The sequence below is a fragment of the Coturnix japonica genome, chromosome 8 (genome assembly GCF_054131305.1).
Source record: "Coturnix japonica strain WE chromosome 8, WE-NBRP24, whole genome shotgun sequence".
Classification (NCBI taxonomy): domain Eukaryota; kingdom Metazoa; phylum Chordata; class Aves; order Galliformes; family Phasianidae; genus Coturnix; species Coturnix japonica.
Genome location: NC_140670.1, coordinates 10,341,398 through 10,362,904, shown reverse-complemented (window position 1 = coordinate 10,362,904; position 21,507 = coordinate 10,341,398). Strand labels below are relative to the sequence as shown.

Below are 21,507 nucleotides of genomic sequence, written 5' to 3'. Positions count from 1 at the left end.
TGGGGGTGGAGTTTCCGGGCAGGATTGGGAGGCGGGCTCTGTTGCGCCTGCGCGTTAGTGGCAGTTAGTGAGCAGCAGCGCGGGAGGTTCGGTTGTGTGGTGGGGCTGAGGTGAGACTGAGGTGAGGGAGAAGGGGAGCGCGTTTTGTTGTCAAGCGCCGTGTTGACTTAGGCTGTGTTAATTTCTCTTCCAGAGGACCATGGCCGAGCCCTGTAACGCGGCGCTCAGGAGCGGCCCGAACAACAGGTACCGTGTGCTGGAGGTCCGCGCCGTGCAGGGAGAGGGACGGGACCCTGAGAAGCATCTGGCGGTCAGCGCCTCCACATCGCCGGGACACACGGAGCTGTGCGTCCTGCGGGACAGCTGGTGAGATGGGATTGGGGCTGGGAGCTGCTGAGGAGATTTGAGTCCTTGAATGAAAAGGAAGAGATCCCGTAATGATTGAGTATGCCAGTATAAAACATAGCAGTTCTGAAGTGGCTGAACCGATGGGTCTGGAATGACTTGAAGTCATCAGGATTTCTCATAGTGTAGATTTGATGCATGACCTGGTGCTCAGATCTAAAGTTTTGTCAGTAAAAAGCTCATATTAACCTCAGGTTTCAAACTACATTGAATCTGTTGTGCTGCTTTCTTATACGTGGTATCCTTTGCTTGCAAATTGTTGTTTAAATGTTTTGCTTTCTAGGGAGTCCATTCCAGTTGTTCCAGGAGATATCGTTCATTTAGAAGGGGACTGTAGCTCTGGTACCTGGGTAATAAATGAACAGTCCGGATATCTCATTCTTTACCCAGATTTGCTGCTCTCTGGTACTACTGTATCACATAGCATTCGATGTATGAGAAAAGCGGTGCTGAGTGAAAGGTTTAGGGTAAGTGTTAAAAATCTTTAAATCTGTATCCAACTGTGCTGGAACTCAAAGAGAGGAAAGATTTCTTGTGGTTGATAGTGTCCTCACTGACACGTGAGTGGCAGAGAAGCAATGGCTGCCAGTTCCAGCTGAGGAAAACTAGACATGGGGAGAATGTAAATCTAAGTGGGCAAGGGAAGTAGTAAGCAGGCTGGCTGGGGAACAAGCTGGAACAAGAAATGAAAGTGCAAGATATTCAGATTGAATAGAGATGTCAATAGGAGGCCTTCATTAGAGACTTCTCTAATGGAAATAGATGAATTGTTGGGAAGGGGCAATGCAAAGGGTCCTGACACTGTGATAATACCACTCTTGAGTTGTGATTGGTTTCTACAACAGCCAGTTCTATGACAAATGTCATTTACTACCAAACAAACTGATCAGCTTTTCAGCTGTTTAGTAGGGGCTTATGCGGAGGTCATAATTTATCTGTTCCTAGCAGTGAACTAGGTGGGTTTCTGAGCCACTCTGATGTTGGAATAATTTTATGTGAGTTCATAAAATGCAGGAAATTACTTCATATATTCCTAATGCAAACACAGTATTTCTAGGATAGTAAAGATTCTTGCATAAGGAATTGCTGCTGTTAATGCTGTTCACAAGGAAGACTTGCTGGAAATACAATTTAAAATATGAATGTGTTCCTTGTTTAGTTGCATAGGGATTGCATCCTAATAGCAGATTTGGAATGAAAACAGGAGACAAAACAATAGGAGAGACTCACTACAGTTTTTCTGTATTTGCAGTCACCTTTGAATCCATATTAATAAGCGAGATGAAAGGCCTAATGATTTTGCTATTAAAATAATTCAGATGTGTCACATGTGACGTATCAACCCATAAATTTTGTAGAAAATTTGTGTGAAGTGAATATGAAACTTAAACTTTTGATGCTGTATAACTTGTGTTGTAGGGCTCTGAATGTGCTTCACGGCAAACACTTGTTGGGACAATTCTTCATGAAATATTCCAGCAATCCGTAACAAATGACTTGTCACCTGAAAAAGTGGAGGAACTAGCAAATAAAATTGTTTATGGGCAGAAGTATCTCAAAGAAATGTAAGTAGCATTGCAAGTGTCTGTTTTTATGTTTGGAAGGTTTGATGCTTTAACAAATGGTTCCTCTTATTAGGGGAGCGTTCTACAAAACAATGAAATTTTGGTATCTCTTATATTTCCCAGTTCAGTAATGCAATTTAATATGCCTGCCCTGCTATACTTAAATGGGAAGTGTAGCTTATTTCTCTTAATGGGTGCTCAGCTGTATTTTTATGAATGAACCAGTTGATGTGAATGTGGTGTTATCTGTGTTTTAAAGCTGGTAGTTTAAACTTGACAATTATTTCTGTAAATGTGAAGTACTTCAGTATCAAAGGTGAAGCTAATTTTGCTATTGCCCTAATGTAAAAAATGGCTTTATTTTGTAGGTATCATTTGAAGCTGAAACAAACAGACATAATGCAGGAGATAGAAGAATATTTGCCTTCATTTTTTAAGTGGACAGAAGATTTCATGCGCAATCCAGCTAACCAAAGTAAAATGCAACTAAAACTGTAAGAATCCAATATTAGAAATTAAATCATCCTAATCTGTATATTGTGTATATTTGTATATCTTGTTTGGTACACTTAATTTTTAGGAGAGAGCTTTTAATACAAATCTCTTAACTGGTATGATGCGGTTCATTGCCTTGATACCTATTTATAGCTAATATTCAGCTCCTTATTTAGTTGCAATTAGGAGTAGTGGGAAAGTTATTAAGAAGTATCATTGTAAGACAGGGAGGACTGACATAAAAATCACAGTGATATTAAAATCATTGTAAACGATGTGGTAGAGAGAAGATGTGTTAGTAATAACACGTCTTTTTTCTTCTAGTCAGCTGGCTAGGATAGAAGATGCTGTAAATATAAGATTAAAAACTGGAATATTGAACTACTATTCAAATGTAATAGTTTGTCAGTGCATGCAAACTAAAGTGTGTTTTAATGCTGAAATATTAAGGAAAATCATTAACTTCCCACTTCCTTTGGTTTCTTCCTAGACCAAGTGAAGACAAAACAGGAGATTGCTCTGCTAAAGTAGAAATTGTAGATATCTTAGACATTGAAGAGAACATTTGGTCTCCCAGGTTTGGATTGAAGGGAAAGATCGATGTTACAGCCAGGGTGAAAATCCATCGCCAGCATGGTGTACAGTGCAGGATAATGCCGTTAGAGCTCAAGTCTGGCAAGGAATCAAACTCTATAGAGCACAGGAGTCAGGTACAAAAAAGTGTAATTTGACTATTGGTGGCTATAAGCAATCTGTTCTAGTAGAACGAATGACTTTGTCTCAAGGATATGAAGCATTTGGTTTGTACATGATGTAATCTGGATTTATGGATGAGCAACCCTAGCGTGCTCAAAGCTGATGTTTTAAAAATTAACCGAGGTGTGGGATGTGTGCTTATTTAACTCTTTCAAACACATTTGTGGCTTTGTCCTGAAAAACTGTTGATTAGTCTGTTCCTACTGCACATTTGATTACCAGCTCAGGGCAAAGAGCTTCAAGATCTATTGTTGCACATCTTGAAAGACAGCTGGTCTGAGTGAGGGGCAGTGTCCATGTATAAGCTTTTGTTAAGGAAGATGCCTTTTAATTAGATGCTTGGTTAGGTGCTTATTGGTTATGCTTTCTAAGTTATTTGTAATAGTAATGGCTCCTTACATAAATGATCTTAAAAAGCTGTATTTAGTATATTTATATATGATACTCAACAATTTTTTATATAAACATTTACAGGTTATCCTGTACACACTGTTAAATTTAGAACGGAGAGTGGATCCCGAAGCTGGATTTCTTCTTTATCTTAAAACTGGTACTATGTATCCTGTTACTGGAAATCGCATGGATAGAAGAGGTGACCATGTCTCCCTACCCTGGAAACTTAACTAGCTTAATTATTATGAAGCATTTGAGTAACAGAATTTATTCTCATGAACCGAGTTGTACTTTGATGTATAATTTGTCATAACTAGTAAGTTGATGTTCAAAACATATTTAAGTTTTATTAATACTATTCTAGGGCTTTGCTATATGAGTATCTACTTCTTTGCTGTCTGATGTGTGATGCCTAGTTTCTTTTGGATTAAGAATGAAGAAAATATCAGCCTAATTTTTATTTTCTTGACAGAATTAATAAAGCTAAGAAACCAGGTGGCCTTCTACTTAATGCACAGTACCTATAAGTCTACTGTGGGAAGCCAGCAGTCACAGCTTGCTGCTTTGCCTCCTGTAATTGATGACAGCCAAGCCTGTAAATATTGTTCCCAAATACACAATTGCTTTCTATATAGCAGGTAAGAAAAAGAACCCACAACCCTAGTTTGATTCTTGTTTTTTAAATAATTTCAGCCTTTGATACAGTTATTTGATCTTTGTGATTTGATGGTTTATTATTTCTTCATGACAACTCTTGCACTCCAAAACAATGTTCCATAAACTCCAGCAGAACTCTTACGGTCTCTTTGATCTGGCAAAGATGTAACATCTTTGTTTGGGTGCATTTGCAGCTGAGAAAATCTGGAAAAATACTTAATGAATATAACAGATTTGTTATGTCTAACTGTCACGGTTTGAACTAAAAATCCACCTGCGTCCGTGACAGGGGGCCGTAGGCCCCGGAGGGGCCCTAGGCCGAAAGGAAAAAGTTAATTAAGAAAAGAAAACAGCGGCAACGATCTAAGGAGGCACACTTATTTACTAAATACTATATCGAAATACAGGATAACACAATATAATACAATATAATTGAAAATTGAGCTAACGAATCAAGCAAAATAGGAGAGAGAATGAGTCCCGTAACCGAGAGGCCTACTGTGAATCTAGGCGAACGGCTGAAGGCTCCCACACACTCCCCTGAACGCCAGAACTCGAAAGACGTCAGTCTGTTCTGCGACAGAGTTAATATAGAGTCCAGGTCCCGTGACCTATCGTGTTGTTCCCTGGGAGATGTAGTCTTCTTCTGATAAGTTGCAGATTCAGTAAAATTATTCATGCTTTATATGATGTTATGATGTGGAATACTGATAGCAAAAATTACAAAATTATTAAACCATGACATTCCACCCCTTATTCTACATCATTACATTATATTTATACATACATACACACTCATATGTATAATTGTGAATAATCAGCAACCTTATTTTTTCTCAACAATCTATATTTATTCCATACAAATCCCTAAGTTGAGAACAAAACTCTATAACCTAACCTACTATTTATTAATTTTGAGAAAATGGCAAAACTGCCAGAAAAAGGAAAATATGTCAGCGGTAGAGGGGAAAGGCAGTGCTAGTAGGGCGTCCCCCACATCAAGGTGCACTCATCCTTTCCCAGCCACCACAGCAGATTTCCTTTTGACTTATACTTCTTTCCATGTGTGCTCTACACATGCATGGCCAGTGCAGGATATAGAGTCCAGATGGAAAACTTGCTTACAGAATGCCTAATTAAGGTATATAGAGAAAAAGTGTTTCCTTAACATTAATCCACTCTATCTTAAGTCCTATACCTAATTGAACTATTCTGTACCTAATTGAAATATTTTCTGAGACTCTACCTATATATCTACAGGAAAATCATTGGCTGCACTCCCCCAACATCAAATTCCCTTGTGGTACACATTGAACATTCCCATTTTTGTCCATCACCCACCATGTGCACCCAGGTCCCTGGGCAAAGACAGTACCCCGGAGAGGTTTGCCCTTTCCAGACGCTGGAAGGACCCAAACTGTTTTTCCCAACACACTCTTTATGTGTACTACAGGAACCTTATCTCCCTCCACGGTACGTAGGGAGCTGGATTGGTTAGGACCATTACGATTACTAGATCCTCGAGTGTTGACCAACCAGGTGGCTTCTGCTAAATGGTTCTCCCAATTTTTATACGTTCCGCCACCCATTGCTTTCAACATAGTTTTCAATAACCCATTGAATCGTTCAATCTTACCAGAAGCTGGTGCATGATAGGGAATATGGTAAATCCACTCAATGCCATGATTTTTGGCCCAAGTGGTTACAAGGGAATTTTTAAAATGGGTCCCATTATCTGATTCAATTCTTTCCGGAGTGCCATGCCGCCACAGGATTTGCTTTTCCAACCCTAATATGGTGTTTCGGGCGGTAGCATGGGGTACTGCGTATGTTTCGAGCCACCCAGTGGTTGCCTCCACCATGGTGAGTACATAACGCTTACCATTGCGAGATCGTGGCAAGGTGATATAATCAACCTGCCATGCCTCTCCATATTTATACTTTTGCCATCGCCCTTCCCCCCAAATAGGTTTCATCCTCTTGGCTTGTTTAATTATGGCGCATGTTTCACAATCATGAATAACTTGAGCAATAGCGTCCATAGTTAAGTCCACCCCTCGGTCTCTGGCCCACTTATATGTTGCATCCCTTCCTTGATGACCTGAAGTCTCATGGGCCCACCGAGCTAGGAATAATTCACCCTTGTTCTGCCAGTCCAAGTCTATTTGAGCCACCTCAATTTTGGCAGCTCGATCAACCTGATGGTTATTTTTATGTTCTTCAGTAGCCTTACTTTTAGGCACATGAGCATCTACATGGCGCACCTTTACAACAATGTTCCTTATTCGGGCAGCAATGTCTTTCCACAGTTCAGCAGCCCAAACAGGTTTACCCTTTCGTTGCCAATTATCATTTTCCCACTGTTGCAACCACCCCCATAAGGCATTTGCCACCATCCATGAATCAGTATAAAGATGAAGCATTGGCCACCTCTCCCGTTCAGCCACATCTAAAGCCAGCTGAACAGCCTTTACCTCTGCGAATTGACTTGATTCTCCTTTACCTTCGGTGGCTTCTGCAACTTGTCGTGTGGGGCTCCATACAGCAGCTTTCCATCTGCGATGCTTCCCTACAATACGACATGATCCGTCTGTGAACAGGGCAAATTTCTTTTCGTTTTCTGGTAGCTCATTGTATGGTGGTGCCTCTTTAGCACGTGATACCTCTTCTGTAGGTGGTGTTTCAATTTTTTTACTCTCAGGCCAGTCCATGATCACTTCTAGAATTCCAGGACGGCTGAGTTTTCCCATTCGAGCTCGTTGAGTAATTAATGAAATCCACTTACTCCAAGTGGCATCAGTAGCATGATGGGTGGAGGGAACCTGTCCTTTAAACATCCAGTTTATTACTGGCAAGCGAGGTGCTAGAAGAAGCTGAACCTCTGTCCCAACTACTTCAGAAGCAGCCCGAACCCCCTCATACACGGCTAAGATCTCCTTCTCAGTTGGAGTGTAGCGCTCCTCAGACCCTTTATATGCTCGACTCCAAAATCCTAGGGGTCGGCCTCGGGTCTCTCCTGAGGCTCTTTGCCACAAACTCCAGGTGGGACCTTTCTCTCCAGCAGCAGTGTAGAGGATGTTCTTCACATCCTGTCCCGTCCGTACTGGCCCCAAGGCCACGGCACGGGCTATTTCTTGTTTTATCTGCTCAAAAGCCTGCTGCTGCTCAGGACCCCATGAGAAATTATTCTTCTTCCGTGTTACCTGATAGAGAGGGCTCACTATGTGGCTGTAGTTTGGGACATGCATTCTCCAAAAGCCCACTACTCCCAGAAAAGATTGGGTCTCTGTTTTATTTGTGGGCGGAGACATAGCAGTGATTTTGTCAATCACATCTGCTGGGATGTGACGACGTCCATCTTGCCATTTTATGCCTAAGAACTGGATTTCCTGGGCAGGCCCCTTCACCTTGCTGCTCTTAATGGCAAAACCAGCTTTCAAAAGAATTTGGATTATCTGTTTCCCTTTCTTGAAAACCTCTGCTGCTGTATGGCCCCACACCACAATGTCATCAATATACTGCAAGTGCTCAGGAGCATTACCCTGTTCCAAAACAGCTTGGATCAATCCATGGCAAATTGTTGGGCTGTGCTTCCACCCCTGGGGTAAACGGTTCCAGGTATACTGAATACCTCTCCAGGTAAAAGCAAACTGTGGCCTACATTTTGCAGCCAATGGGATGGAAAAGAAGGCATTAGCAATATCAATGGTGGCATACCACCTAGCTTCTTTTGACTCCAATTCATACTGGAGTTCTAGCATGTCTGGTACAGCAGCACTTAATAGAGGTGTGACTTCATTCAGGCCACGGTAATCTACCGTCAGCCTCCATTCCCCACTGGTTTTACGCACTGGCCATATGGGGCTGTTAAAAGGCGAGTGCGTTTTGCTAATCACTCCCTGATTTTCTAATTGGCGAATTAGCTTTTGAATGGGGAGCAATGAGTCCCTATTGGTGCGGTACTGCCGTCTGTGAACCACTTTGGTGGCAATTGGTACCTCTTGGTCTTTTACCTGGAGCAACCCCACAGCAGAAGGATCATCTGACAGACCAGGTAAAGTTGACAGCTGCTTAACACCATTTGTGTTTACAGCAGCTATCCCAAAGGCCCATCGATACCCCTTGGGATCCTTGAAATATCCCATCCTAAGGTAATCGATTCCCAGTATACATGGAGCCTCTGGACCAGTCACAATAGGGTGCATTCGCCAGTTTTTACCAGTGAGGCTTATTTCGGCCTCCAACATAGTCAATTCTTGGGAACCCCCAGTCACTCCATGGATATAAATTGGTTGTGTCCCTTGGTGACTTGAGGGCATTAGGGTGCATTGTGCACCAGTGTCCACCAAGGCTTTATATTTCTGTGGTTGAGATGTGCCAGGCCACTTAATCCACACAGTCCAGTATACTCTGTTGTCCCTTTCCCCCCCCTGGCTGGGGGCAGGGCCCCTCTATTGTTTACCTCGGCGGCTTGCAGCAACTGGAACTTTCCCCCGTTTGGAAGAGTTCACCTTGGTGGTTGTTTTGGATTGTAATTCTTTCACTCGTGCCTGAAGTGCAGAAGTGGATGAGTCATACCACTTCTTTATATCCTCCCCATGATTACTCAAGAAATACAACAAAGCAAAACGTATGGTCTTATCATTGTCGTTTGCTTGAATACGAGGTGTCTTATCGTTGTCATTTGCTTGAATACGAGGATGTCTCTTTTTTATGGTTGAGATTTTCGATGATACAGGTCGAGAGGAACTCATGTTGTTTAGCTCTCTCAATAGGCGATCGTGGAAATCCTGGTTTCCATCATCTGGTACCACCGTGGATTCATCTACATCAGGCACATTAGCCAATTTGTCAATAATATCACTTTGTGTTTCCTCCACTTTGTCTAACCTTTCCACTATTTTTTTTCCCATTTGGACAATGGCTGAAGTATAAAGCTTAACTTCTGTAGCGCTTATAAATAATTCAAGCTCCTGAAGTCTGCTAATTAGCTCATTTACAAGGGGCTTTCTTTCCCCTTTGCCATATACCAATGCAAGTGCACTGGCATGCTTTTCTGGAGCTGCCTTTGTAAAGTCACGCCACATTTGTCGTGGAACGTGGACTGCTTCAGGATCATGTAATTGGTTTGGATTGTTACGATTGAACTGGGGGCTGTAGAGCATTTCCACCAGAGCCCTTTCTCTCAAAAATTGGATACCTTTCTCCATATCAGTCCATTTCTTTTTCTCAGGCTCCAAGTCCCGTTTAAAGGGGAATCTATCTCTTACCGCTATCAACATCCGCTTCCAGAGGGTGTAGGACTGATTTTGGCATGTGCCTATACCTCTGTCCACACGTGAGTCCCTGGAAATGCTACCCAGTTGGCGAGCTTCACTGCCATCGAGCCACGCACTGTTGGCACCATTGTCCCAGCAGCGAAGTAACCAAGTGACCATATTTTCTTTTGGCTGACGTGTGAAATCCTTTCTCAGATCTCGAATTTCACTCAGTTTAAAAGATCGATCAATAATGGTCGTAATACTTTGCTCACCTTTTGCTCTATCAGGAGTCTCAGGTGTTAATGTTGGCAGCTGTGTTGATGAGGCTGCCCCATCTATAAGTTTGGACTCGAGAAATTCTCGTAAAGAAAATCTAGCTTTTGGCTCCTCGTCTGACTCTGACCCTGACTCTGACGCTTGTGTTATTTCCTCCAGGCGACCTTCCTCCTTCTTCCTCTCTCCTAACTTTCTCTCTCCTAACTTTCTCTGCTCCTCTGACTTCTTCTCCTCCTCTAACATCTTCTTATACTGCTCTAACAACCTCTGCTCCGCCGACTTCCTCTGGTCTTCTGACTCCTCCTGCTCTCCTGAGTCCCCCTGACCTCCTGAGTCCCCCTGCTCTCCTGAGTCCCCCTGCTCTCCTGAGTCCTGCTCTCCTAACTCCCTCCGCTCTTCTAACTCCTTCTGCATTTTCTCTATCTGAGTTGAAACTCGTTTTGTTTTTCGCCCTCTTACAGGGGCAACCAACATTGTATCTGGTGCCCCCGGTGGTTGGTTAAGTTGGAGTACATACGGTTCAGACTTGAGGGTGTCGCATTCCGCCCTGAGGACGTTATAACTAGACTGGAGGGCGTCGTGCTCAGACTGGAGAGCGTCGTAGTCAGACAGGAGCTCGTCGTACACAGACCGGAGGGTGCTGCGACTGGCTTTGAGGGCGTTGTAGTCGGCCTTGAGGTCAGTGTACAACGAGTCAATAGAGTCATGTTTGACCTGGAGATCGACGCACTTACACAGGAGGGCGCTGTGCTCGGACTGGAGAGTGTCGTGCTCGGACCGGAGGGCATCGCGCTCAGTCTGGAGAGTGTCATGCTCGGACCGGAGGGCATCGCGCTCAGTCTGGAGAGTGTTGAGCTTGGTCTGGAGGGCATTGTGCTCGGTCTGAAGAGTGTTATGCTCGGACTGAAGAGTGTTGTGCTCGGTCCGAAGGACATTGTGCTCAGTCTGAAGAGCGTTATGCTCGGACCGGAGGGCATTATGCTCGGACTGAAGAGTGTTGTGCTCGGTCTGGAGGGCATTGTGCTCAGTCTGAAGAGCGTTATGCTCGGACTGGAGGGCATTATGCATAGACTGAAGAGTGTTGAGTTGGGATTGCAGGGAGCTTTTCTCATCCCAAAGTTTTTCTGCGTCAGCTCTAAGACTCTCTTTCTCGTACCAGATTGAGTCTCGTTGGTACAGGAGATCTTTTCTCTCAGCTTCAAAAGCTTTTTCTCTCTCTACCTTCTCATCCCAAAGTTTTGCTGCGTCAGCTCTAAGACTCTCTTTCTCGTACCAGATTGAGTCTCGTTGGTACAGGAGATCTTTTCTCTCAGCTTCAAAAGCTTTTTCTCTCTCTACCTTCTCAGTCCAAAGTTTTTCTGCCTCAGCTCTAAGACTCTCTCTCTCAGGAATGGTATTGACTAAGGCCCAATAAGCATTAGCTAGGCCCAAAATCATTTGTGCCTCCTGAGATCTGCCTGAGCCACAACATTCCTGCCTCAAATATGCAATCAAACTCTCAGGATTCTTCAAGTGTTCAGGAGTGAAGCTCCATAACACTGAAGATGTCTGTCCTTTGAGAATCTCTTCAATTCCCTGCCACTCAGTATTCTCTGGTTCTAGGGAAGACTTCCTCCGGATGTTATAAATCCAGATACTGAGTGAGATTATTACAATAATCAACAGTAAGATCAGGGAGATTAAGAGTGTGGCCCACTGATCATTCAAGAACTGCATAAAGGATTCATAGAAAGAAAGAGGAGCACGCTTAAAAATCACCATTTCTGTATAATTAGTTGCATTAGTTGCTCCCTCTGGAGCTGTATACAGATACGAAGTGAGCATTGCTAACCATGCTTTCAATTCATTATACAATTGTATAGCTCCATAAGAAAAAGTGGCTAGCTTAAACATGGCCCAATATGTTCGGAGCGTCTCAAAAAAGGAACCAATGGCACACAGTCCCTGGTAAAACAAATTTAGTAGAGAAAACATCTTTTTTCCTCCAATAGAGAGAAAAAAGTAAAAGAAAACAAAGCTCAGCAGTGTTTATAAAATATACCGGAGTATTGGCAGTCCGCCTGGACTTTCAAGGTCAAGCTCGCAGGTGCAGAATCCCAAACACGAGATAGCTCCTTAACAGGGAAAAAAACTCGTAGCTCTGTTAAAAGCTAAAAGAGCAACAGAAGAAAACACAGGGAAAAAAAAAGAAAAAAAAAAAAAAACAGCAACTCAAAATGCCCGCATTCTCCACCAAAAATCTGTCACGGTTTGAACTAAAAATCCACCTGCGTCCGTGACAGGGGGCCGTAGGCCCCGGAGGGGCCCTAGGCCGAAAGGAAAAAGTTAATTAAGAAAAGAAAACAGCGGCAACGATCTAAGGAGGCACACTTATTTACTAAATACTATATCGAAATACAGGATAACACAATATAATACAATATAATTGAAAATTGAGCTAACGAATCAAGCAAAATAGGAGAGAGAATGAGTCCCGTAACCGAGAGGCCTACTGTGAATCTAGGCGAACGGCTGAAGGCTCCCACACACTCCCCTGAACGCCAGAACTCGAAAGACGTCAGTCTGTTCTGCGACAGAGTTAATATAGAGTCCAGGTCCCGTGACCTATCGTGTTGTTCCCTGGGAGATGTAGTCTTCTTCTGATAAGTTGCAGATTCAGTAAAATTATTCATGCTTTATATGATGTTATGATGTGGAATACTGATAGCAAAAATTACAAAATTATTAAACCATGACACTAACTTAATAATAAATTTAATATAAAAGAAACCAAAACTATATCCTCATGACTTCTTGAAGTGGGCAGTCTTCTGAATCAGTAAACCTGAGCTATAACTTGGCAACTCTTTCCTATTGACTTTAATTGATGGTTTTCTTTTAAGGTACTGCGCAAGTTATGATGTGTTAGTATCGTATTACTGAAGTGATGGTGTTATTATGTCTCCCATTTAAAAATAACAACAAAAAAACTCAAGTTCAAATACTTAGCAAATTTTTACACAAAGTTCCAGAGTTGGTTATTCAACTAATATGAAGTTTTGTCTTTTTATTTATTTTTAACACAATAAAAGACAGAACCAAAGTTCTATCATGAAGATATGAATATGAAATGTGTTTGATATGAAATATTGGAACAAGAGATGTTGTAGAAGGATAATGTTCATTTGTTTTTTCAGGTTGGATTTCAGCAATGAAATTCTGTGTAATGTTGAGGGAACTGACCTTGTGCACAAGCGAAGAATGTTTTAGTAATTGCTTCGTACATCATTATAATGTTCAGCTATGGCGGCATTACGTTATTCCTAACTCACCAGCTATTTTAACAACTTATGGACTAACTTCTTTCACTTTGGTTACATTTTTATATACATGTTTATGTATAAATACCTACTGATGCTTCTTGGGATGTTTTCAATTGGTCTTTAACTTATTGTCCCTAATTCAAAATCATACAAGTGATGTAAAGTTATTAAATGAGGTTGTAGGAACAAAGAACATGTAATCAACTTTACTTCAGTGATAAGGCGTTACACAATAAACTTAAATTGGTGTTATGTACAAATTGACTTGCAAGAAATGTGGTAGAAGTTGATTGTTTCTCACTCCTAGAGCTGTGGAAGAAAGGATGGCCAACGTGTCTTTTCCTCCTGCTATTATGCCCATTATTGAAAAAGAGACACAGCACCTGAAACCTTCCCATTTAGAGTATTTCAGTCTGTGGTATTTGATGTTAACCTTGGAGATGCAAAGTGGAGACAGTAAAAAGGGGTATAAAAATATATGGATGATACCTTCTTTGGAAAGGTAAGATGAATTTCTAACTGGTACAAATGAGTGCTTGGACGCAAAGCATTGTCAACTTGTAGTTTTCTCTACAAGGGGACCTAATGTTTTCTACTGCTTGTAGATATAATCAGATGTACTTCTTGTAAGGTAGAGGCTGAGATATGAGCTGATGAAATCAATAGCTTACTGCATTTATAGGTTATATATATATTTTTTTATATATGTTTTTGTTGTTGTTGCTATGAAGTCTCACACAGGAAGCAGTAAGTTAATTGCAGTCTTAGTTTTCAGAAGTAGAAATTATATCATTATTTTTTAGTGCCTGAGGGCTGACACTGGATGTTGGCTGTGAGTCCAGCTCACTGCACTGGTCTTCTGAGGGTTTTATTGACAAATAATGAAGTATTTTGGGCTCTGCTCCTATGCTTGCCTAAGAACATGTATGAACTCTAAGGGCACTTGCTGGCTCAAGTACATTCTGTCTTACACCCCTGGACCTAGTAGCTATGTTAAAAGTAATGGGTGGTTTGTGGGCCCATTTCAATATGTTTGTTGCTGTGTTGTTTTAGGTGAAACCAGCAACTTAGTAAGCAAATAACAAACATTTTAGTCAAGTGCATCCATATGTTTCAGTGTTCAGTTTTTAACGTAAAGTTATTTATAATTTTATTTTAGGTGTCAGAGTCTTTTCCTGAAGCAAGTATAACATGTTTATTTACCTTTACAATTCTTTTCCGGTTATAGTGACCTGTAAACTATATATATATATATATATATTTATATATATATATATTATATATATATTTAATTCTCACCTATGTAAAATATTAGTCATACTGAGGGGAACTTGTATTGCAAAATTAATTTCTTTGTAACATCTTCATAGAGAGAAGGCTGGAGACTGTGTTGGAAACATGATCAGAACTGATGAAGTTCAGGAAGTTTCTGAGGGACAATATCTGCATTCTTTCCAACGTAAAAATGGAGCTGTACCTGGAGCAAACCTATTGGTTGGTGACAGAGTTGTTGTGAGTGGAGAAGAAAATGGTTTACTTGGTTTGGCTTCTGGCTACGTGAGAGAAATCAGTGCAACAAAAATCTCCTGTTTGTTGGGCAGGTAATAGAACAAAAGGAAAAACATCTGCTTGACAGCACTGTGATATGGTATGGGCTTCAAGAAAGGCACTTCCAGGTGTCAAAAAAAGCTCAGATATCATCTGTCTTTTCTTGCTTGGCTTGGGGAGGTACATCTCTAAAAGTCCTGCATCCTGACTGAAGGTGGCAGACCAGTATCCCTATGCCTGGGTATTTGCCTATATTGACTGATGAAAAAGCATGCTTGCAAGCTATATCTCCAACATAAGTTTCTATGGGTACTCTGGTTATTTTTGTTATTAGTAACTAATTACTCAGATTACACTGCCTTGAAATGTGCTCTTATTAATGAGTCTTTCATCATCAACTTACTGCTTGTAAGCAGAACTAATCTGTGTATGTTACTGTCATTCTTCAGGAATTTATCAAAGCTCCCCGGGAGTACCACATTTAGGTTGGATCATGAAGAAGGAGACTGTGGTATAGGAGTTCCCTTTGAAAACCTGTCCAAATTGATGAAAGATTCCCCTATCAGGTATGAAGAATTAAATTAATTTCATGCTTTGATTTTATTTTTTTTAGGTATCTTCTCAGTGAGAAAGTCATGATTCTTGTGTTTTTTCATTCTCAGTGAAAAGCTCCGCAACTTGATAATTGACTTCCACAAACCTGGTTTTATTCAGCATTTGAGCTCAGTCCTTCCTCCTGAAGCAAAAGAAGCTGTTGCAAGTATTTTAAAAGGTATTAAGTCTTTGGTTTTTTTTTCCTCCCAAAGTCTTATGTTTAATGGCATATTTCTATTGTCAAAGCATTTATCACACTAAGTACAAGTTTTCTTTTTCTACATCATGGTCTAGTAGCAGTTTTTTGTTTAAAAATAAGCTCTGGCATTACATGTATTTCTGTGATCAGTCAACCTACTTGGAAGACATGACCAGACATCTGCTTAGAATTCTGTTTTAATAGTTCCTGTAGCTTGCAGTTTTAGTATGTTCTCCCTGTTACAAGATTGGGAACAAGGAAGGCTTGGGATAGAGGAAGAGGAGTTGGAGGGAGTGGGAGGAAGGAGATAGAAGTGAATGTTTACATCAAAGCCTATAGCAACTCTTGATGAATTGTTGACTACACGTAATATGCAGAGCTTTGTGGCACTCCTGTTTTGTTTTTTAAACGGAGGAGATATGTGATGGTGTCCTATAGTCAGTGAAAATACTCATTGCTGCTGACAGAGATGGCTGTGAAAACAGGAATTTAACTGAGTTGTCTTAAAACAAGTAACTTATAAAAAGTTTCTGAAAACTAAAAGATTCACCTTGTTGCTTTGAGGTCTGCGTCAAATAAGAATTTTGCCCAGCCTCCTAGCAAACCACTGAAAGGGAAGGAAATGAGAGGAAGGTGTATGTGCTGGAACTCAAGCATGATGGATTAACAAGTACTGGAAGACAGGGAGTAACAGTTCCTTCCCATACTTGCAAACAAAACCTGGCTTTCAGTAAGACACCAATAATTCTACATGGTCCTTAATTTTTATTTATTTTGCTTGAGCTTTGCCTAATCCAAATAACCAGACTATACTGTTCAGCTGCATCAGACTGGGGAAAAACAGCTCTGGTTTCTTTTTTTTTTTCTGGTGTTTTTTCTTTTCTAAGCAACATGATGCTATCTGTGCAATTCACTTTGCATGTTTAAATATGAAAATGGGTATAATAAAAGGAAAAATAGAAAATACCTTGTTTCTATTATATCATATGGTGATCATTTAGGCTATCAGCAAAAAATAAGTCACAAAAGGTCACAAATCATCTTCAGTGATCTGTTTCTGAGACAGTAGTACATCCCCCGTACTACTTGTCAGTGTGTTGTGAAGTTGAACATCATTACTCTAGCAAGTATAATTATGAAGCGTAGACATTTTACTGTTACTTTTTTCTTCTTTAAAGGTCTGAATAAGCCTCAGAAACAGGCAATGAAACAAGTGTTACTTTCAAAGGACTACACTCTTATTGTGGGTATGCCTGGGACGGGAAAAACTACTACAATATGTGCTCTGGTAAGATCCTGTGCTTTGATATTGAAAAGATTTGTAAGATTTGGAGAGCATTAAACTCATTTTATGTTTTTGTCAAGTAATTGCTGTAACTTAGCATACTGCTATTTGCATTATTTCAAAGAAGGAAACTTATTTAATGGAAGAATTTTTATTTATAAGAGCTAACAGTCTGCTCTGTGAAACAGGGTTGTCTTTTGCTTCTGTGGGAATATGCAAGAGGAAGAAACTGTAGGAATACTTAATCACTTTGTGATGTTTTAATGTTAAAAATCTGTGTCCCTGAATGCTAGCAAGTCCTCAAGTCCTGAACTGCAGCTCAATAAAAGGACTCCTTGGGGAAGTCTATAACTTGTTCAGTGGGAGCTGCATAAACCCAAGGTGCTGAAGCTGTGTGGTCCTGTTGCAACTCCTCTGGCTAGTGGTTCTGCCTCCCCAGAAATGGGCTGTAGGAACTTACTGGGTCTAGGCTGTGGGCTGAGTGAGTTGTTCCTGAAAGAACTGATATTTCACATCCAGTAGTTGTTATCTTTCCTGAATGGTTGTTTTGTCTTCTGCCTTGTTTCATTCTCTGCTGCATGAGAACTTGTGGGGGAGGAGGAAGATGGAGAGTGAGCAAGCTGCTGCTGTTACCGGTTCAGCTCATTCTACTGAATTTGATGTTAAATTGTCATGTAGAAGAGTGTTTCCAGAATTGGTCTGCAAGACTTCTGCATACAGTATTGATATTCTTTGGCACGTGGCCTTTTTAATGCAGTTCATAAGCATGCGTAGTTCTTCCCTTACTGTTCTGTATCACGTGTAGTAAGCCTGATGTTTAGGAGATACATCAGATCTATTGCTCATAATCCCTTGACAATAGCTCAGTAGCCAATTTGGCTGGGAAGAATTACATTAATGAAGTCATACTTGCTGTTGGCTCCATCCAAAACTTAGTGTTCCACCCCAGTCTTCGTCACACTAAGTCTGTCTGCAAGCTAAAAGCATTTTCTTTTATCTCTTCTCCGGTCACTAGGTGAGAATTCTCTCTGCTTGTGGCTTCAGTGTTCTTCTGACTAGTTTTACACACACAGCTGTGGACAATATCCTGCTGAAGCTAGCCAAATTCAAAGTAGGCTTCTTGCGTTTGGGAAGGGCTCAGAAGGTTCATCCGGATATACGGAAATTTACAGAAGAAGAAATTTGCAGGTCCAAATCAATTAAATCTGTGATGGATTTGGAAGAGCTCTACAACAGTCAGGTGAGAGGTGCTTCTTTAAGGCCTGCAGTGGATATTATGTTCGTGTTCTGGTTGTTCAGATGCTGCAGGGCTAGGAATCCATCCCAAGGGTGTGTTACTGGTGGGAGAAATCTGTGTTGAAAGAGATGCTCAATTCCTGCATCATTGCAATTTCATTACAGCCAAGAGTGACTCATCTTAGTAGTCTAAAAGCTGGAAAGCATTTTTTATGTTTGCACAAAATAACTAATAGTTACATGTAATAATTCCCAAAGAGTTGGAGAAACAGATTGTGGCATCTTCAAAAATAAATTAGTTGAAAGAGTAAAAGTTGAAAATTGCAAGACTTTAAGAATACAAGGTCAATATGTGTGCAGTGTGAATGGCACTGATTTCAAGGGCTAAGATTTGCTGGTTTTTATCTTTTAGTTAATTGAAATGTTGGCTTTTCTTTTTTAATCCTGAAATTCTTTTTTAATCCTGTTGAGGGATTGAAGCTTTCTCTTATTAGTGTGTCTTGATTTTCAGCCAGTGGTAGCAACTGCCTGCATGGGCATAAATCACCCCATCTTTCTTCAGAAGCAGTTTGATTTCTGTATAGTTGATGAAGCTTCCCAGATCAGCCAGCCCGTCTGTCTGGGCCCACTGTTCTGCTCCAAACGGTTTGTGCTGGTAGGGGACCATCAGCAGCTGCCTCCGCTTGTACAGAATTCAGAAGCAAGGTGAGATAAAATGCTACTGGACAAATGCCAGTAATATGAATTCTGGGAGGGCTTTTGCATGATGTTGTCTGACATGTTTTTGTGAACTGTTTGTTTTGTACTAGAGATCTTGGTATGAGTGAAAGTTTATTTAAAAGGCTGGAGCAAAACCAGAATGCTGTTGTCCAGTTGACTGTGCAATACAGGATGAACAGGTACGTTGAACTTTTATTTGTTACAGCAGTTCCTTTATTTATTTATTAATGTGGGATTGAAATTGCAAGATTTGACATCATTTCTTTCTTCTTAATCCTTAGTAAAATTATGTCACTGAGTAACAAGTTAGTGTATGAAGGCAAACTGGAGTGTGGGTCAGAGAAGGTGTCAAACGCCACTGCTAATCTGCCAAATCTAAAAATGCTGAAACTGGACCTTGCGGATGCTTCCAAAATGTGGTTGATAGAAGTACTTGATCCAGACAAACCTGTGTGTTTTCTGAACACTGAGAAGGTAAAGTTCATTTATTTCTCTTCCATTTTAATTTTTTATTTGCTGGAAAAATCCATCTTCAATGTAGAAGTCCATCTTCAGTAAAAGATTCATCTGTTACAGCTCTCAAGCAAAATGGAAAGAACCCACACCAAGAAAGTCTGTTTTTTTTTTATACATATTGTATGAAATCAGATGATTGAGCCTTGACAGCTCCTTGAGGTGACTTGCTCTTACTATTAACTCGCTGTTATGAAATGCCTATTACTGGAAACTCGTTTTGTCAAATTGTTACAGCCTGTTTTGCAAATGATCTATTCTGAGATGAATTTCTGATATAGGTGTACTCTAGTATTTAGCATTTTCCCTTTAAAATAAATTAGTATAAAAACTGAATGATATGGTGAGTTAAGGACCAGAATACAGTGCGTCTTTGGAGATGGTCATTATTTTCTGCTCATATTTTTAAAGGTCCCGGCACCAGAACACACAGAAAAAGGTGGTGTATGTAATGTGACAGAAGCCAAACTAGTGTTCTTCCTCACGACTTTATTCATTAAGGTATCTTTTACTTGAATGTTGCTCAAGAGGGACGGTTCTGTAATTAATCTTCTATTGCTGTAGAAATTCTGACCACGTGTGTGGGGTTATTCTTGGAGGGATGACTGAGGGTAAATTCATGGTTGGCTGTGTGTTGCAACAGCAGGGGGCCTGAGGTCTGCGTTCAGTTCCCTGTTTTGTGCCTGGTTGAAGTTTGGGGTGAAACAAAAGCTGGATGTTAAATTCTTTGAGAGATGAGGATGGGCTTCCTTGGGAAGGGATTTGCCTTTCTCTCTTGCCAATTGCAGTGATGATGTTTTCTATTTTTGCTTCATTTAGGCTGGCTGTAAACCTTCAGACATTGGTATTATATCGCCGTACAGACATCAACTGAAGGTAATCACTGATTTGATGGCAAGACTGAAGGAGAACAGAGTGGAAGTCAACACTATAGACAAGTACCAAGGAAGAGACAAAAGCATCATAATTGTGTCTTTTGTTAGGAACAGTAACGATGAAAACGTGAGTCGTTCATCCTAACCTGACTTTTATTCCAGTTTAAGAACTATCCTGAACATTAAATATAGATACATTTTGAAAATTATCTACACCCAATTCTGCAGCTTGTGTAGGAAAAATAAAAGCAAATTGTTTATTTATCAGCTTGGCGCCCTCCTGAAGGATTGGAGGCGACTTAACGTTGCTATCACGAGAGCCAAGCACAAACTCATCATGGTGGGCTGCGTTCCGTCCCTCTGCCGCTATCCTCCTTTGGAGAAGCTGCTCTGCCACCTGCAGTCTGAGGCAATGATATCCTTTTTCAAGACTGTTTTGTGGGAGGGGAAAGGTAAGAACCCTTTGGATAGGAGGTAAGAATGGGGAGGCCTGTGATCATTTAGATGATATACTGTGCTGACAGTTGGCATTACAAACAAGATGTGCCAGGAGGAGGCTTCGATGTTGAGTTAATGGGTGGATCTAGGGCTTCCATTCTGTCTTGAAAAGCAGGAATAAAATTCCATGGGGATCTGCAAATCAGCTTTGACATAGCTTTGATTTTTTAATTTGATGACTAAATTTTAATGCTTTTTTTTTTCCCCTGATCACGTTAGTTGTGGGGCATCTTCATGTCAGTGTGATTATTCTATTGCAAGAGCCATTTATTTCAATACTTACAGAGAGAACGCTTCAGGTCTAAGGTTCCTAGACTGGAAAACTGTACAACTTGTCACCCATTGATCTTTTTCCTTATTCTCTCTGACACTGTATGGAGTTTGTTTTTGTTCCAGCTCCTTACATCTCCTATTTAAATAGGAGAGTGAGGGGTTTTCTTTGCAAGCACATCATTCCATCCTCATGCACATCTCTTGTTTGGGAAAGCAACACATCACTGAAATGCTTCAGAGCAGCTTCCTTAACTTCCTACATCTTCAATCTCCCCGCGGGGGCTCATGAAAGTATCCACAAATGTAACATTTTATGACTGTGAAGTGCTCTAGAAGACGTTTCTTGTGTGTTTCCTTCTGGCGCTGCTGAATGTAAATTATTGCTCAGTGGGGTGTGAGTGCTGACACTCACAGCTCAGTGTGAATGAATTACTTTGTGATTTTAAATGTTTCCTTCAGTCAAAGTAATGATATGCATTTCTTTATTTCTTTAATAAACTGGTTGTTGAGCTGGTCCTTCTAGCACAGCCTGTGTGTGTCTGAGCAGCCAGAGGGGTAGAACTGGAGCAGCTCCCCCGGCTGCAGCAGCGTTTGGTGCTGCTGGTTTCAATGCAGTAACTGAGGAACCAAGTAATTTCGTCCTGCACAGCCCGCAG

The 21,507-nt window shown here is 40.9% G+C and overlaps 1 protein-coding gene across 2 annotated transcripts; it reads left to right on the top strand.

The window, feature by feature from the left end:
• The first annotated feature begins 51 nt into the window (after positions 1 to 51).
• DNA2 (DNA replication helicase/nuclease 2) lies at positions 52 to 21,373 on the top strand. Of its 2 annotated transcripts, none has more exons than XM_085554045.1 (21): positions 52 to 110; positions 194 to 366; positions 689 to 872; positions 1,825 to 1,970; positions 2,339 to 2,464; positions 2,956 to 3,175; positions 3,696 to 3,813; positions 4,087 to 4,252; positions 13,418 to 13,612; positions 14,481 to 14,711; positions 15,108 to 15,224; positions 15,321 to 15,430; positions 16,630 to 16,739; positions 17,752 to 17,976; positions 18,484 to 18,677; positions 18,782 to 18,871; positions 18,974 to 19,166; positions 19,617 to 19,706; positions 20,025 to 20,207; positions 20,349 to 20,497; positions 21,114 to 21,373. In XM_085554045.1, exons 2-21 carry the CDS (start codon positions 200 to 202, stop codon positions 21,166 to 21,168), a joined length of 3,069 nt encoding a protein of 1,022 aa, XP_085410171.1. In that variant the 5' UTR covers positions 52 to 110; positions 194 to 199; the 3' UTR covers positions 21,169 to 21,373. The 2 variants fall into 2 exon arrangements, with proteins under 2 accessions (XP_085410171.1, XP_085410170.1); XM_085554044.1 differs by having other exon boundaries at positions 52 to 121.
• The last annotated feature ends 134 nt before the right edge of the window (positions 21,374 to 21,507 follow it).

Bases quoted from the DNA above. Each gene is read 5' to 3' on its own strand.
- DNA2 (XM_085554045.1), top strand. From the start codon at position 200: ATGGCCGAGCCCTGTAACGCGGCGCTCAGGAGCGGCCCGAACAACAGG. The intron at 367-688 runs GTGAGATGGGAT...TTTGCTTTCTAG, and splicing joins TGCGTCCTGCGGGACAGCTG to GGAGTCCATTCCAGTTGTTC. The intron at 18,872-18,973 runs GTACGTTGAACT...CTTAATCCTTAG, and splicing joins GTGCAATACAGGATGAACAG to TAAAATTATGTCACTGAGTA.